This window comes from Sceloporus occidentalis, unplaced genomic scaffold, assembly GCF_023333645.1.
Source record: "Sceloporus occidentalis isolate IW3139 unplaced genomic scaffold, rSceOcc1.0.p SCAF_23, whole genome shotgun sequence".
Classification (NCBI taxonomy): domain Eukaryota; kingdom Metazoa; phylum Chordata; class Lepidosauria; order Squamata; family Phrynosomatidae; genus Sceloporus; species Sceloporus occidentalis.
Window position 1 is genome coordinate 2434154 of NW_028317003.1, and position 19186 is coordinate 2453339.

Below are 19186 nucleotides of genomic sequence, written 5' to 3' on the forward strand. Positions count from 1 at the left end.
ACACAAAGAAAGGTTTTTGGTAGTGGCTAAAAATATTTTAGCCACCCCCTACACCCTTGCCAATTAACTGTGTTGCTGGCTCAAATAGTTGAAGGCTAATTTGTGTTCATGTTAAGGAGTCAGCATGGTCTTACTTGATGAATGTGTACAAGTAAAGGCTCTAAATCTGACATTCTGCAGGTTACCTGGTAAAAATGTATTGGTGATAAGCTGACTTTAACATTTGGTATACTGATGCTATAGCGGACACACTTGTAAGGTTTTTTTTTTTTAGAGAAAAATGGGATGAGTTTTTTTGCTTAGCATCCCTGCCTCGTGTTTCTAATTTTCCACCTTCTCTACTGAATTTAACATTTTGAAACTAAATGTTGCATTAGGAACATGACTCCCGGTACTGCTGAATGTGATTTAACCTTCAGCTACTTGCCTAACATACTAGTGAGAGCAATTCATGTTTGAAATGGAACCCAGAACCTGGAAAGCCACATTTAAAGACATTCTAAAATTCTTACAGTCAATGTATTTATTTGATTTCACTTTCTTTTATTGAATACTGCCCTTAAAAATAACAATGGCATTGAATGTGTTAAGAAAGATTTGTCAAGCTTGTATTGAATAGACACATTTGGTTTTAATCTTATGATATACTATGTATAATATATATTTGTTATTTGTTGGAATCATATAAATAAAATAATGAGGAAAAAAAACAGGATGTACTAATGACAACTATAGTATATGCCCAGGTTTTTTTCTTATATGTTAGTATAATTAATTTACCAAACAAATCAATATCTATTTTCTTTCTGTCTATCTATATGCTTGTATATATTATATATTCTAACAATTAGTTTTACATTAGATGGTGTTATAATGTATACAAGAGTGACATCTAGTGGTACAAAATAATGTGAAATTTCTCTTCATTTCATGAATAATGACTAGACATATCCTATTTAAAACAGTTTTCTTAATTCCAGGAAAATTGCATGTTACGCATGTTTTTTAAATTAACATTATATATAGCCAATATTCCACTTGCCCTTTAAAAAAATGTTACATTTACTTTCCATTTAGACAAGTGCATGTGTATTACCGTATTAGCATGAACAAACAAAAACTCCGGCTAATTAAAAGATGTATATTTAAATCAGTAGAGAAGTTGTGAGTAGTCATGACTGCCGGACAATGGTATTACTTCCATATGTTCGTTCCTCACGTTATGTAATGTAATTCTCTGAATGTGGATATTTAAAACCATTAGCGTTCTAAATTCTATAACTCTCAGTTACGTGAGAGCTGCAGTTTTACATTATGTGAAAAGCCACTTGGCCATCATGATTTGGTTTGTAATAAATGGACCATTAGTAATGCTGTATTAAAAATCATTATTAATTATTAAATAAAAATGCAGGTATATGAAAGCATTGGATCTGGTGCAATTGTTTTTTTTTTAATGGTCTTAACCCTATAGCAACCAATGGGATATTCCTGCTGGTTGGACCCTTCTCAATCTTTGCTCCAGAATCACCATTTTTACATAAACTCCAAATGGATGCAACTTTTATGCAAATTTGATGAACAAACTCTTTATACAACTGGAATGAGTGCTGTAAAATGTGCTAGCAAATATATGGGGGGGGGGGGTATCAAAGAAGGCTTAGCTTGTACCTTCAGAAACCCAGTTGTGTTTAGGGTTATGACATTTAGGGAAGCAATGGACAGACTTCTGATCTCCAGTCATGGGACATGCTGGTATTTTGGCTTGGCCACTTCCTGCCTACCTACCCCTTTCACAACTACGTATGAATTATGTGCTGTGTCACAGCCTGCCTTGTATGTGATCTGTATGTACTGTCCCTAAATAAACTCAATCAAGCACTTTACTGTTGACAGAAACATGAAAAAAATGGCAATGTAGTCACCCAAATGGGACCCCATTGAATCTTTTCACTAAACACTCAAGAAGTCATAGAGCTGAATTCACCACACACATTTAATGTTACTAGGCCATTCATGCTTTCAGGCTAAATGTTAAGTGTTTTTGGTAAAGGCTTATGCAAAGCAGCTTCAGACGCAAAATATAAATTGTTTAATTAGAAAAATCATGATACAAAAGCGTAATGATAGTCTCTGAGTGCCTTGAGTGAAATCCCATTTGTAAGAGTCATAGACACTAGTGTTTTAAGTAACTTATCTTACAATGTTATGCATTCACATGTTGGTTCAAAAAACTAATAAAAAAACAAAAAAAGTAAATTACATTGACTTCCCTCAAGGGCCAAAAAGCCAGAAGAACAAGGGAACAAATAGACTGCTGTAAATAATTTACATTCCAAAGGGAATGAAACCGTATTTCGGGAGGCCAAGACACTTTTTTTGATGATGAGAAAAACAAATGTAAGACAAAATCAGATGCATTTCAAACCTGCCAAAGTTGTCAACTATTTAAACTTTCATTTACACAAACTAAACAATGGGTTTTTAAATACGCACAATAAAATGTCTACCATTTGTTTTGTGGGTTAATATATACCTATGTGAATTGTTCACCCATACATCAGGAATTTTAAATATTAGGATTTTATATAAAGTATAGAAAAATATCATAAAAACCATCCCTTTATTAAACAGTTATATATAAAATAATGTTATAGTTTTATAGGCATCAATGATGTCCTTCATTCAGTGAAGCAAGCAATGTGTCACCATGAATGTCTCTTCCCTACAGACAGGGCTAAGGATCAAATCCCATTGCCATTCAATCATGCTACTGGCCTGTTAAGCAGAATAATGTGCCAAAGGGTCAAAGCCAAGTGCCATGTAAAAAAAATTGCATGACTGCTATTTTAACCCCTTCACAACCATGTGGACACACTATGATCGCCAGTACACCTTCACTATTTGAGCACCCAACTGTACATCAGGGCATTCACTGACACTGCCAGAAGGACTGGATAGAGAAATAAGAGACTCCAGACCCTGCTTGAATCTCTGATTACCTTCCATCTTGGCCGGTAACACACATGCCCTGCTTCCTGATGACCAAGTGATAAGTACAGTGGCAAAGTTTCTAATGTTCCCCAGCACTCTCTTCTTTACCACTAGAAGTTTACAAAAAAGCAATTCTCTACGCCTGAAGCCGTAAGTATTAAAACATACAAAATAGGCTACTATGTAAGAGAGCAATGTTGTCCCCTTAAACATAAATATGTATGTTTGGTATTGGTTGTAATTATGGAAGTTGCTGAACGTAAATTGAGTTATTTTTAAGCAGTGGCACCTTTTCTGTAGAATATTTTTTTGTCCACTTTTATTTACATATTTGTACAAATATATATTGTATTGAATGTACTAGTTTTTAATGTATGAAAAACCTTGGTCATGAAGGAGTTAAGAGATTTGACTGCAACTTTGAAAGCAGACCCCTGAAGCTCTGATCTGCTTCTAACTTGCTTTATTAATTCCTTTATCAGTAGCATGGACAATCCAATCTCTTGGTAAAACTAACATACTTTTTACACTAGGAAGGAAATGTATAAACAGAGATCTGTGTAAAAAAACAACAACAACCAAAATCATTATGAAATACACCATGGATACCAGACAAAACATAGACAATGCGCTGAGTATTATGGATTTCACCTTAGCAGCCCAGTTTCAGGAAGAAAACAATATGGTTATTCATTATACTGGTGGAAAGTAGTAAATGTGGAGCGATTAGCAGGAATATTCTCCGTGTTGCTATGTGACTGTACCACCAAATTGTTGTATTTTGTGCCCTTACACTTGTACAGTAATGTTACTGTATACCTCTTTTTTTAATTCAACATAAATATCTGCTGGATAAGTTTTTCATATTCTATAATATAATTTTTTACATTTGCATTTTTATCGTTGTGGATTTACTTTACTTCTTGAAAACTAATGAAGGGAACTCCGAGACCTAGAAAAGGTTTGTGATTCTATATCTTACTCTTTAAATGCTGGTCAATTTAAAGGTCTCTTCTAGATATTCTGTAGAGGGCAATACTGCAATATTCATTTAAGTTCTATAACAAACTTTATATCAAGCTTAAGTGAAGTTTAAGTTTGTAGAAGTCAAAGGAAATACAAAAATACAGCTTAAATTTTAGGTTCAAACCCAGTTTCCTTAACTGCTACAAATTACTGCAAAAAGTGTCTTGGTGAAAGGGAACATTTACCAAGATAATAGGGCAGTTTCTTTATCCTCTAATTAAATTTTACAATAAAAGCTACAGCTTGCCTGTGGTCAGTCATTTGTCATGCACAAAGATACAGATGTTCAAAACCATTTACATTTTTGTTTAATAAATCATTCAACATCTGTGCAAAAACAATGGTTTAAGTAAAACAAATAAAATGAAAAAAAAAAGCATTTAAAAATACACTATACTAAAAATTAGTTGTCCACTTGCTTATTTAAAACATCCCAAGTGCAATTTGCTCCTAATTTCCTACCAGTTGTGCAGAAACTGAACCTTTTTCTGGTTATTTGGTTTAATTTATGCTAAACCAGTGATAAAAGGTTAAGAAATACATTCTTAAAAAGGAACATTTAAAACACATTGTGCCATTGGCGAGTATAACGGTCACATAGGTCAACGAATAACAGATGTTTCATTTTAACTGTGCTCTTCACTTTAACCACATGAATTGAAAAAATACTCAGACGTATCCTGGAATGTTATAAAAGCACGTCTAATGGAGATCCTATGAGGTGGATAATCAAGGCAAAGGCAGGTCCACAGAGCAAATCATGGCCAGTTGGGATTCTTTGTAAAGTATGATACCTCCGTTGAAGTAGCGGATGTAAAACAGACAGTTTGGGTTATAATTGTATCTGTCAATAGTAGGGATGTGATGTTTTTAATACTACAAAACAATGGATAAAATTGGTAACCATGATTAATCAGGTTGAATCTCATGTTCCACTTGCAGGAACATCATAAGCTACTTGAGAATCAAAACCTTGGTTTGCGAACAGAAGAGTTGTCCCTATTCTGCCAACTGCACTGAATTTTAAACCGTTATAAGAAACATTTGGCTAACTCAGCAGGTGGGGGCAATATTTACCTTGGGTGCTGCCCTAAGTCTGACCTAGAGAAGCGGCACTAGCCACACCTTCCATGGCCACTGTCCTCACTGTGGCTTTACTCCATGGCTGGTACCACGCTTTTTAAAGAATTTTATAGAGACTGTGCTGGCATAGTGTAAATAAACATGTTGGGAAGATCAAAGGTCTCCCTTTTTACAAGTCCATTGAGCAGCAGCACATTGGGGAGCCTGATCATGGATCTTTCCTCACTGCCGCCCCCTGGACCTGCAGCTTTGACCTCCTAGTCCAGAATACAACACTGGAGATGGGTGCATGGGAGGATGTAAACATGGAACATTGCATTTTTCTACTTAAACATTTTTAAATTAAAACAACAGCATACCTGATAAGGGACAATGCTTCCATGGGCTGTTCCCCAACGTTGTGCTTCAATTCCCCCATTAAGGAAATTTGCTGCTATGTGACTCAGGCATGCCACCTAAATAAATAAAAGGTACATTCACTGTCATGCCAAAAACACAGTTTGTTTGGTCTTACTCAACTGGCCCTATAGCACTTCCAATTAATAATAATAATAATTTAGAAAGGGGCAGGCGAGAGGGACTGAATGGTTCTTATCTGTCATTAACTTCCATTAACATATACTCTGTCCCATCCCATTCAAACAGCACTGATATATTCTAACAAATACAGTATATGCAGCAAAATTATAGATCTAAGGGGATGCTTCTGGACACTGCCGGTGCTGGCTGTGGCATTATCTATTAGCTCAGCTGGGTTTTCATGTTCACAAAATCCACAGGGAATGATTATTAGACAAGGCGCAATGTAAAATCACGATGTGTCTGCTCAAAGTGTACCCGACACGTCTGTAATGCAGGATGGTGACCTTGGCTACAATCATGTAATGGTGACAGTCAGTCAATGACCTTTGGGAATCACATCTGGTGTTTTAGAAAATGACCAGCTATCTCACTACAATGCTTTTTCCAAAATGTGTGCTTTTGTGTATTTTGTAATTAGACATCTTGAACAATTTTGTACTGCTTTTGGTTTAAGGTCTATTACCAGTTGTTATTATAAAAGGAAATTAGCTTCTATTGAATTGCAGGTGGGTTTTTTTTTTGTGGAATGATACATGGAGATCATCAAGAACAAAGAATCCCACATGCAAAGAGGTATAGTGGAGAAAAATATATCACTGAATTATGTTTACATTTTCATATGCAATATAAGTAATGTGGTGTGGTTGAAGACCAGAAAATGGGTCAAGAAACATATGTATGGCTTGGAAAACATAAAATAAATTCAATTAAGGATCACCCTGAATCTTCCATTCATGTTCCGAGAGGAATTATACATCTCAAGTGTCCCAAATGGAGGAACTGTTTGAATTTGTTGCCTGAGTTTTAGAGGACCACAACACAGCCAAAACATGATATTTGTTTGAGTTATATTATTTGTAGCAATCGGTTTCCCCAGTGACATTGCTATAGCCCCATATAGGGTTGCCTTAAACTTTATAAATTAGTCTCCCTGGCTTGAGTTTTTGCTTTCTGTAAACTGACCGTAATGATTGAATGTCTGGACAGCAAAGTTGCCTGTTTGCATAACATTAAGGAAATTACTAACATGCAATATAACAACACATTTTAACCAGAATTAACTGCCTAGGATAGCTGAATGAGCCAACATGGACTCAAGCTGGGCCCAACATTTGGTTCAGTCTGGCTCTTAAAGCCTGAGAAATACCAGAATGTGCAATTACTTTCTTTATGCTGCAGGTAAATAGTGTATGGCTTGGCTCACGTGTGACTAGATAAACTGTGCCACAGCCCCATCTACGTTCAAGCTGTACTTAAAGCCAGCTCACCCACCTATCATTAACTCACAAAATAGTAACATGCATAATTAAATGTGCCAATGAGGTGGCCCAATCACTAGTAGTTGCTACATGACAGGTCCACTTTTAAAACTGTGAATCCGAACTACTTTCATACTTAAGCCCTCATGTTCACACAGGTGATTATGTAACCACAGGTTCTCTATGTGCGCAAACAAAGTGCAGTTAATTGCAATGATATGCCAGATATAAGTTTTTGGCCTCAACTTTTCTATTTAGCATGCGTACCCTACAGATGATTTTCTTTGAGGACGATCAGGGGTGCAAAGTAGGCCTCTGTTGAGCAAGGTTGCTGAAACTTCTTAAGGGGTCCTCAAATGTTCTTGAAAGATAAGTAGGCCTTTTGAAGTTAGTACTAATGACACCTGTGTCTAATGACATTTGTAATGTAATTCGACAATGCAAGGTGTTTTGTCATCATAATGATGGCTTATTTGTTTGCAAAACTAGAACACTGCATTTACATGCTCAATAAGTAAGAACGGATATCACAGTATTATGGTGATATGTTGTATATGGAATGGAAGTATTTTGTGGCACATGGCACGTGGCACTAGCAAATGTTACAAATGCAGCTATCTGAGGGGAACAAAATGTATGATGTCACATGGTGCAGACCCAGATATACATGAATTCTGGACCAACACATTAAAATAGCACTGCTATAAATGAATTGTAGCTCAGTAATAATTAAAGGATGATATATAAACATGCATTTAGACAGTTAATTTATAAATCTATATGCTAAAGCATGCAACTCCTTATATTGGATTTACCCCTTAAGGACAGTGTTGTTTTTTTATTTTTGTACCCTTCGTGACAATGGCTGTTTTAACCTTTTTGCATTCTTGCTGTTTACCTGTAATTTTCTTCTCTCTCATTTAGTGTGCCCACACAAAGGATTTTTTTTTTTTTCAGGACAAAAAGGGCTTCCTTTAGATACCATTATTTTCATCATATCATCTAATTCACTAGAACAAATAATATGGTGGAAAAAGTTTTATTTACTCATCTACAAAAGCTAATAAAAAAAATGTTAAATAGATTCTAATATTTGTCCTGAGTGCGGAAAAAGTTGTTATTGCTTTTACAAACCTTTTTTTCGAAACTGGCCAACACAATATGTGTTCAGCAACATCTCCTGAGTACAGTGATACCACCCATGCATAGGTCTGTAGGGTTGAAGGCCACATTTGGAACATGGGCAGTTCAGTTTTTCAATTTGGAGTTTTGACATCTGGTCTTTCTGACCCCATGTCCTTTTTGGGATATGTTTGAAGCCAGCCAGTTCAATTTACCCCATCAAACCACCCTACCACCAAAGTCTACAAAAAAGACTATTTTAAATGCTGGTATTTAAACTCTTTCCATGCACTAATTATACCACCAGCCTTTGTCAAAGTTTGTGGTAGTGATTTTTTGTGTGTTTTTAACACACATTCTACTTTAAGTATGAAAGAACACCCCAAAAATGTGTTCAGCAACATCTCCTGAGTACAGTGATAACACTAAAGCATAGGTTTTTGGGTTATTTAGGGGTTAAAAAGCCACATTTGGAACATGAGCAATTCAGTTTTTCAAATCAGAATTTTCACACGTAGCCATCATGCTCCATGTCCTATTTGGGACATCTTTGAACCCATTCAATTTACCCCATCAAACCATATATTTTTTAAAACTTGAGACCACAGAATATTTTAAATGCTGGTATTTAAACTCTTTCCATGCACTAATTCTACCAACAGCCTTTGTCTATGTCTGTAGTAGTATTTTTTTGTCTGGGTTCCATTGACCTGCATGGTTGGCTGCAGTATGATGCAGTCTAATCTTTTTTCAAACTACCTACCCAATTATGTCATTATACTGTGAATTTGTAATTTATGCCATACAAAACAAGTCCAAGATGCTCACCAAGAACAGACAGTTGCTTTATAACCTGTCCTACAGTACTCCCCTGCTTAGGAGTGTCTCAAGTTCTAACTCTCTTGTGCCATTACAGAGGAAAAATCTCTATCAATACAGTCTGATTGTGCTACAAGTGTGAGAAACATTTTCTCTGCATGAGGGAGCCAACAACCCCAGATATACATTTCAGCCTTAATGGGCCTCATTAGTGGAGCCCAGTTGGTATCTCTCTAGGCGCAAGAAAGCAAGGAGATCCACCTCTAGACTCACATTTTCCCGTGATGTAGGCCTCAAGAGATGTCCGCAGGGTGAAATACCATACAAAAGTCTGAGATGCTCTTGTGCCTAGAGGGATACAAACCGGACCCACCAATGAGGCCCATAAAGGCTGAAATGTGTCAAAAGACGTCTATGTATATGTTATCTTGCAATTTATGATAAATCTCCAAAACACACATACCATAACTAGTCCACCCAATCTATTTAAAGCACCAGGCACTCTGTGTATGAGTTAATTTTAGTAAGCGACAGTAGGAAAATTAGATTAAGCAATTCTCCGCTGAACAGAGCAGTTACCTTACGTCAATTTATAGTGCATGAACTTATATTAACATCAGCAAAGCTTGAAACTTTATTATTCTGATATGGCTGAGTTGGCTAATGTCTGATAGGGAAATTAAATATTAAATGTCAAGCATCCAGACAGCAAAAACAGACATAGGGTTTGGGATTGCATTCTAAACATAATTTGTTACAACACAACATCTGACTCATTTGATTGTATATCAGCACAAATAAGTATAAATGCAAAAAGACTGGATGAGTCATTCTAAAAACGAAGGCAAACACTTCAAACAGGGCTATTTGCTTTTATGTTATGTTCTGCACTTGTGTTAATAAACCCATACTGCCAACTGCTTAACTTAGTGACAGTAATATCAACAATTTCCAGCCAGGCACCTCTAAGTCAGCCTTTTGTTTTACTAATTAAGTAATTTAACCTTTTGCATGTAATGGGTTTATTACATGCCCCTTCATACGTAAAGGTGAACTGTCATCTTTGCAAAATCAAACATCATTAAAATTATTTTCTAAAACTAGCTATAGTCTGAGTATTCTGTTTTTTAGTCACTCTAATAGTATTTTTAAGATTTTGATTTAAAGTGATGGCTATTTTACCCAAGAGAGACTGGTATCTATGGCAAACGGTGGCAAACCTAGCAATACCAAATATTTACCTTATCTCCTCACCTATCTTTAGCAAGATTGTCAGAGTAACATATTAAAACAACAGCTTTGAGATATTTCTCTCCATAAATGGGATGGCTCTTTACAGATTTTGCAATAGCTGTCTGAAATGTAACTCTAAGATGAATTTCCAAACTAGTGCATAGGTACTTCTATCTATAGGGTATATGAAAACCCTGACATTGGGCTTGATCGACATACTTATCTACAAAGGGTTTTGTGTAAAACTTCCAACTTTTAGTATCCCTAATTGTTAGAAAACTTTTAATTTTATATTTGTTTTGAGCCAAGCAAGAGAAGTGCTTGGTGAAATTGGGTAAAGTTTTCCAGCTTATAGTATAAACATGCCAATGACAACTGACCAAGGCTGACCAAACTCTACCATACGTTTGCTCAAAACAGACAAAATCAGAGGGGACCAGCTACAAATAAAACCAACAGATTTCTACTGTGGAGAAATCGGGGGAGATTTTTCTCTTGTGTACACATGACCAGTGATGTCATTTAGTCCAATATTATAGCAAATAAAAATACCATCTTGAAAGGTTTCAATTAACTGTAATCTATCTGTAATATAGGAACCCAAAATGTCCTATTTATTTAACCGCTAAAATAACAGAGTTGATTGCATATTTAATTTCAGTTAAATATGCATACCTTAGTTCTTCCACACCAAACGCATCCAACCATGTCTTTATGGACCTTGCTTTGTGCACTGGGACACATGCTGGAATAGAAAAGGGCCTTCCCCAAACTGTGCCCACAAAGTTGGGAGCATAGCATTGTCCAAAATGTCTTGGTATGCTGAAGCACTAAAAAGTCCCCTTCACTGGACGGGACCCAACCCTTGAAAAACATACCCATACCATTATCCCTCATACATCAAACTTTACAGTTGACACAATGCAGTCAGGCAGGTAACGTTCTCCTGGCATTCGCCAAACCCAGACTCGCCCATCAGACAAAGTGTGATTTATCCCTCCACTGAACATATTTCCACTGTATCAGAGTCCAGTGGCGGCCTGCTTTACACCACTCGATCCAACACTTGGCATTGTACTTGGTGATGTGAGGCTTGCATGCAGCTGCTCGGCCACGGAAACCCATTCCATGAAGCTCTTACCGCAGTTCTGCGCTGATATTAATGCCAGTGGAAGTTTGGAACTCTTCAGCTATGGAATCAGCTGAGCGTTGGCAACTTTTATGCACCATGCGCCTCAGCCATCGGTGATCCCTGCTGCTGTTCCTAAATGCTTCCGTTTTCCAATAATACCATTTACATTTAACTGTGGAATATCTAGCAGGGATGACATTTCACGAACTGACTTACTGTCAAGGAGGTCTTCAGAACCCATTTTTTTCACAAATGTTTGTAAATATAGACTGCATCGCTAGGTGCTTGATTTTATTTACCTGTGGCAATGGGTCTGATTGAAATACCTGAGTCCAGTTTCTATGCATATACACATTTAAACACTTTGGTTATGAAGTGTTAAATCTATAATAGTGACTGCATTCCATAATCAAATCTGTAAATCTGTAGTTTACCCTTTGTGTGCAAGTTACCCAATCAGTAGACTCGCTAGTATAAGTAGTAGCAATAAACCTATGGGTGTAAGTGCCAACTAGTATTTATTTTCCAAAGTGTGCTATGAGCTGATGATCAGGCTTCACAAAAATGTCTGTGTCTGACATTGATTTTAGATTGTAAATGATAAAGTAACCACAGACTGCATTATTCTAACAGATGAATTGACTGGGAATTAGAAATTAAAAAGCAAGGCTTCGACTGTTGTTGTTGCAGAATTGTTTCAGTTATGCCTTGGTAAGAAGTTAATACGTTGCAATATACATCACAGTTTGAGATACTCCCAACAAGGCATATTTCTGAATATCTTCACCTGAACCAACAGACAAATCTATGGGTTCAGGTGAATCTAGCTGACATTAAGTATGTAGGTGCTTTTAACAATGATACAGTTGATCCAAAGCAGGACCCAAATCTTGTCAGGCAATCGGGCAAAAATAGACGTTGGCAGACTATATCTCCTGGCATTCAGCAATCTCAGGACTGCAAAAAGCTTAAATATACATGGATCAGGAATAAACACAACTATTAATAGGTAACTGTATCATATAGTATCGTAAGTTTAAAATTATATGATACACTATACACAGAGCCTCAAGAAACTGTGCTGCTCCTGGACCTAACTCAACATTAATCTGCTCCTCACTAAATGACTAGCCAGACTTTGTCTACCATATCCGCAATATAAGGATTTTTTTAAGATCCAAAGCTGAGACATTTTGATATTCCTAAAATCTGACACATGTAGTGTGGACCTAACACATCAAATCATATTTTATCTATAGTGAGCCAGCAGATTTTAAAGCAATATTACAAAAATTCAAAATTGACAATAATATCAGAAATCGAGAATATGAACACAACATACTCTTTACAGGAGGAGAAGAGTGCTTTGCTTATGCAAGCAAGCAATCTATTAGGAAAATGAGACAGGAGGTACCCTGAAAATCTTGATGGTGGGGACAGAGGAAGGTTTATTTCCCAAAATATAGGTTGTCGATATTAACAGGATAGATTACATACTTCTCTGAAGAGACCAAACATTGAACACAGCAAATACTGTTAAGTTTCTGTTGATCTTTATCTTTTCTAGAATCATATACTCACTGTTCTAAAAAATTCTTATTTTCCTCTCTTTTAGTAATTTTTGAATTCTTTATTAAGAATTTTCACATTAAGGGTGTTACAGTAAAGGAGAGTTACACATCCAAATGAGAGTTTTGAAGGTAACACTACATAGGTTTTAAAAGGAGGGCCAACTATGTACCTCTCAACAAGACAGACCTGTGGAGACGTGTTCACATTGGCATCAAGTAGGTAAGACTGCTCAGAAAGCAGCCTTCCATGAAAGGAAGTAGGTTTTGAATGCGGTTATAATTACTTGAAAAGTTTTCCAATTCTTTAGTTGTGGCTTAAGGAATTTCTTGGAAATGTTCATATCCTTCCTATATTTAATTAAAACCAGGTTCTTCAAACAAACCTTGAATTTCAATAAGTGTTAACACTTTTTTTTCTTGTTTTCTTTAATGATGTCAATTATACACAGTTCTAAGATGTGCTTCTGCTTGAAAACTTGGGACCAGCTTGAAAACAGATCCAGTTATATATTTTTCTTCTGAAAATGAACTTGATTTTTGTGTTTCTGCTACTATACAATAAAACACTAAATGTCAAAAAGAATGCTCATAGCTGCAGATTTGATGGACTGAGACACAGCTAAATTCATTAATATTCATTTTCTTGGTAGTTACATGTGGAGATCACATTGTACAAAACAGAATTCTCTAGGGGTTAATCAATCAAACCATAGAAACCCAGACAATCCTATTATGGGTAATGAGTGAACACTGACACTCCATAAATCTATATATTGCAGTTTATACATTATTATTGGATTGTGGAGTGAAAAATGACTCCATGCCACATTTTTCTAATGATGCTTTGGCTCTAATTTTTGTAACAGTACATTTGTTAGGATCTGTAAGCATAAAGCATAAAGCACTTCTAAGCATAAAGTCTTCTAGTTGGAAAATAATGGATATGAGTGAAAAACTGACCATCAACAGAGGGCACTAGAGTCTATTTAAGATCTATTTATCTATTTTAAGTAATGTGCTAAAAACATGCCTGAAGTTTTCCTTGGGTGTCCTTAGTTCCCCCAACAGCCTACAGTTGCAATTTGAATTGCTTGTAGTAGTCAAAAGCAAATTCCACTGAAATAAAATTCATGTTGCAGGTAAGGTCATGCGAGCAGAATGACATTTGGCATGACCAGTGCCAGATTAACTGTGGAGCACATAGAACAATAGCTTAAGGGTCCCAGAGTGGTAGATGAGACCTGAGTCCCCCACCTTACACTTACTTGATTTGAAGTAGCCTGAGCTGTACCACTGCTGTCATAAACTGTACAGCCTGTGATCTCTAGCTTAGTGTGAGGGACTGTCAGATACTAGCAGAAAGGCTACTGGCTCTACAGTAGAAATGTGTATTACTTGATTGATTCAGGGCAGAACCAGCTCCACTCTCCCAGTGTCCATCTGCAGCCAAACAGGAAGACTGGTAGAACAGAGTGGTTGTTTTTCCCTCTTCTTTTTCTTCTCTTCCTTCACTGTCCTCCCCTTACTTTCCCTCCATGTTACAAAGGCTTGTATGCCCAGTCACAGGCTCTTTTCCTGATGTGAATGGTACAGTGTTGACCAGGAGTTATGTGCCCCTTCCAATCAGTCCTTTCCAATATTACAACAGATTGACACTTCATTGACTGCAAAAGTAAAGTCTCTATTTTACAGTGAAGCATGATTTGCACATGTGAAGTGGCCAGGCCAATGATTAGGAGACATAATGCAGTGTCAAGGCTTAAATATGAGCAGAATGTAGAGGAACCTGATATAAACAGTTGAGTGTTTTATTTCCTGTTAAGTTTTATTATGTGGATCTGGGAAAAATATTTGGCGAAAGAAAAGACAGGCCTTTTGAGTATAAGTGTTCCAGGGCCCCAAGCGCCTTGATCTGAAAACAGAAAAGGACGTGTCCCCCTATCAAACAAGGGGGTGATGAGCACTAATAACCCTGGGAGTATAGAGATCACCTACGGCCTTATAACCCTTCATTCCATGGCCTGTGGGTTTGGTGGTTTAAACAATTATATATAAACCCACAAGACGCACATTGCCCACCAGCTATTATTCACCAAGAACTCAAACTCAACTTTCAGCTTTGCAAAGCTGTTTGAATATCACGGGGAGTGGAGTTGGAGATGTACCTTATAGCCAACCCTTATTAGAAGCTTATAATCTTATAAAGTAAAGAATTTGACAGTTAGAAAAATGGGTGTAGGAGACATTTAGTATTTTAAAATTTAACAAAACATGCAATAGAATTATTATTATTGCTTATGTTTCTATACACCCCTTCTTGTTTCTTCATTATATAAAAAGTTCTGGCTAGCATTCACTTTTATTACTGTGGTCCTCTTTAGGAAGAGAACATGGATACATGGCTCCCTGGACCAATTTTTATTTTTATTTTATTTGAAACAAGTTTTTTCCTTGTGTTTGAGCTGTAACATTGTCTTTTTTTCTTTTGGTTCTCTCTTTCCTCACTCTTGAACTTGTACTTTTGAAAATACTAAATTAGTTTATATGATACATGTAACATCTATGATTTAAAGCCATAAAATGTATTAAAAACTGGTGGTTTAAAAACAGTTGTTTAATCCTCATACACATATCTTAATACCTTTAAAAGGATTGTCTCTGTTGCATACATCCCAACCAATCCATGTTCTGCAGGACAGTCCAAATATTCAATCATTGCACAGCTGTTGAACTGGGCTATCCACAATTCCGCTTGTGTAGGTGTAGGGATCATGGGCTAGTTGGGGAGCCATACCCCTCGTTTTATATTCGAGGTCGCCTTATAATCAGACCTCAAATAGAGGTCTGACTATAAGATTAAGAACCTGATCCGCCGCATCGCTGCAGGGCACCTGGATCTTCCTTTTTGGCAGCCGGTGGAAGTCTGCACAATGCACGTAGAAACTTCCCCTGCTTCCCGGCACTTCCGCTGGGGCTTCTATGACAGAGCGCTGGTGTGACATGATCTTCCAGCACTCCCTCATAGAAGCCCTGGCAGAGGTGCCGGGCAGCAGAGGTTGTCTACACGCATCCCACAGACGTCCATCGGTTGCCCCCACTAGATACCAGGGAGTCTGAAGCATGGGGGGGGGTCTGGGGATGCATTGGTAAGTCTGGGAGGAGCAGAGTGGCATATCAGGGGGCTGAGTGGCATATAGGGGGTATAAGGCATATCTGGGGTCAGATGTGTATAGCGGGGGGGTTGGCAAATTAAACTAAATAAAAACAAGAAATAGATTTCTCATTCATAGTTTTTATTAAATATGAAAAAAATAGTTCACATGTGAATTAATATTTACTAGTAAAACCTTTTTCCTATAGGGTAGTCTTTTATTCAGGCTTTTTCTTTTTTCCTAAATTAATATTCAAATTTTGGGGGGGTCGACTTATAATCAGGGTCATCTTATAATCCAGCAGGTACGGTAAATACAGATCTGTGCTATTGCAGGCCACTCTATCTCTTACCAGTTCCCCAACAAAAATGTCCTGCATCACATGTTCACAGGAAAGCTCTCAACCAGGCTTGGGAAGTTCTAGGTATATTCATTTAACTTTGTTAATCCATTGTTAAAGACTGGGATCCAGTACAAGCTCAGTACAACATTCTCCACAATTCAACAACACAATTAATACCATGGAGAGGACATGGTGTGTGACGTCTCTAAAGGGTCGGCAGCTACCCAATGAGCATTATATTTTGCTACTCAATGAGTTACACTCAATAAACACACCGGCAAAACACGCTTGAACTTAAATACCAGTTATTTTATGAGAGCTGGCAGGCTTACCTGTGATGAAAGCAGGTTGCAGTCAATGTGCATTCCCTTCCCTGTTTTACTTCTTTGTATCAAACCAGCCATAATTGCTCCATGAACATACAGTCCTGTTGCAAGGTCAGTCATTGCCACTCCTGGACGGACAGGATCACCATCCTGAATGCCAAAAGAAACAGGGTATTTTAAACAATTCAAGGACCCTTTAACTACCTGGGCTTTGTTACATTGACACCAATGAGGATAGATACAACAAAGGGGGGGTTGTTGTGAAGTAAGCGCTGACAGGTGACAACAGCAACAAATGCAGGCCAATGAAGGATGTAGATATCTCTCGCTTACTATCCTTTCTAAACCCAAACATTGCATTAAGGACTGTAATTATTTCAGAGCACCATAATGAATTTAATGAAAATTACCTCAGGTCCCGTAATATGCATAAGTCCAGACATAGCACAGGCAACAGCATCATAACCTGCTCTCTTGTACATTGGGCCTGTCTGTCCATAGCCTTTAAAACAGCAAAACAGTTTGAAAATGAAAACATGTTAGAAAACAAAACTTCAACTTACACAAATTAGCAGTTTGTAATGCAAATTCATAATAGTATGCACAAAAGAAGGTGAGATAATTTGAGCATTACATGGAGAACATTAGCATTACAGTAGAGATACCAATTCTGGACATATGCAGTATAGTCAGCAGGGATTTCATAGCCACACTAAAAACATGAATGTTTCAAATGACTAGTGTCCCACACTCTCTAATGTATTGCAAGTAGCTCAAATGTTAACACAACCAGCTACGTTAGATCAGACAAAATTTGATGACATGATCATGACAAATTCTGGAGTAGCATGTTTTTTATGCTAAAATTAACAAAACAAACATAGTGTTGTATGTGTAATTGTTATGAGGAGGAACTGTTGTTAGCAGATCTTTGCCATGCCATGCCTAGTGTAGATTATAAATACATTTCTTTCCCCACAACAGCTTGCCAGATTTAATTAACCAAAATTAAAAAGACTGAATAGGAAACACATTGTAAATGAACGCTACACTCTTTATAATACAAACGGATGTATCTTCATGGTGTTGGCTAGATTATTTTACTAGGGTTGTTAACAGTAATGCCTCAATTCAGTGATGGTGCTTGATGGAGAGCTGGAATTATCTCTAAGGAATTATATGGAATATTAAAATCTCTTAATGTATTTCAGTTGCATTGAATAAGAACAGATCTATATTTTTAAAGATTTATGATACTCATAAAAAATAAAAACTGAAAAATATTTTTTACCTTCTGGGAACTTTATTTCCACTTTTGAAAGTGGGTTTCCAGAGTATGTCATTTTTAGAATAAAAACACGTACAACATCACCAATCTGTTGATACGTTTATAGAACTTAAAGCTTCCTATGTAAAAAAAATTATTGCGACTCAACAGGCATGATGTGCCTAGCAACTTTTTTGACTTTATGTCCAAAAGTGCATAAATGGCACAAAAGCTGAGAAAAACATGGCGTAGCTGTTCAGATTGCAATCTCAACTACAGGCCCACCCAGAAGATGTCAGCACCCATCTCAGCCAAATAGCTGAGACAGAAAGTAGAACCAGCTATTTCAGTAAGTGCTCCAGTAAGTTCGCATGGGTGTCCATGACCCAATCATTATCTGCAACAACGCCAAACACATCTCAGAATTGACCGATTATCCATATTTGGCCCATAACAAAAAAAAAATGAATCAGCAGAAGAAAACTCCACATATCCAACTACTGGAGATATAGAAGTAATATGCAAGTCAGACAGAGTAAATTGGGGGGGTTATGGTGGGGCATTGGTAGGGTACAGATCGGGGCTAGAAACAGGATGTTAACAGAATTATGGTGCACCAGACCTGGAAGGGCTAGTCTGGTCAGGTGTCTCTTGTGAGAAAATATCAGAATCCTATATGGTTCGTATTCACATACACTATTCTAACACTATGCACTCATGCAGACTGAATATGGCACTACAATACAGTAGATATACTGACTCTGCCACTATACATTTACACACACACTGACTCTAGCACTATAAATATACACATAAAAACTTACTCTGACACTACAGTATGTACACACACTCACAGACTGACTCCAGCACTATACATTTACACACATACACACTAACTTTGACACTACAGTATATACCAGTATACACTTAAATACTCTACTCCCAGCATTACATAACCCCATTGGGCGCCTCGCTGCACCCACTTCACCGCACCCCTGCAGGAAAGTGCAAGGTGGCGGATATGATGGTTGCCCTGGCCAGTTTTTACCCCCTTGTTCAAGCAAAAAAAAAGTTGAGTGGTTGGTTGCACACACTTCCATACCTACCCTGGCAAAACAACTCACATATTTACTAACATATGACCTGCTTGAGATGAAAGTTTAGGAGACTTTAGTTGGCTACCAGAAAATGTAAAAAAAAAAAGTCTCACAAATGAGTAACGGCAGATTGAACTTGATGCAGAATAGTTTAAGGTGTTGTGAAAAAAATGGCAAAAC

At 37.1% G+C, this 19186-nt stretch overlaps 1 protein-coding gene across 1 annotated transcript in view; it reads right to left on the reverse strand.

Annotated features, from left to right (window-relative positions):
• The window catches only part of LOC149300678 (succinyl-CoA:glutarate CoA-transferase-like), a 292551-nt gene that overhangs the window by 256653 nt on the left and 16712 nt on the right, over positions 1–19186 (reverse strand). The window contains exons 7-9 of the mRNA XM_089484747.1: positions 17053–17144; positions 16649–16792; positions 5463–5558 (exon numbers count right to left, since the gene is read on the reverse strand). Coding sequence (XP_089340873.1) covers positions 5463–5558; positions 16649–16792; positions 17053–17144 — 332 coding nt within the window. The remainder of the gene's footprint in view (positions 1–5462; positions 5559–16648; positions 16793–17052; positions 17145–19186) is intronic.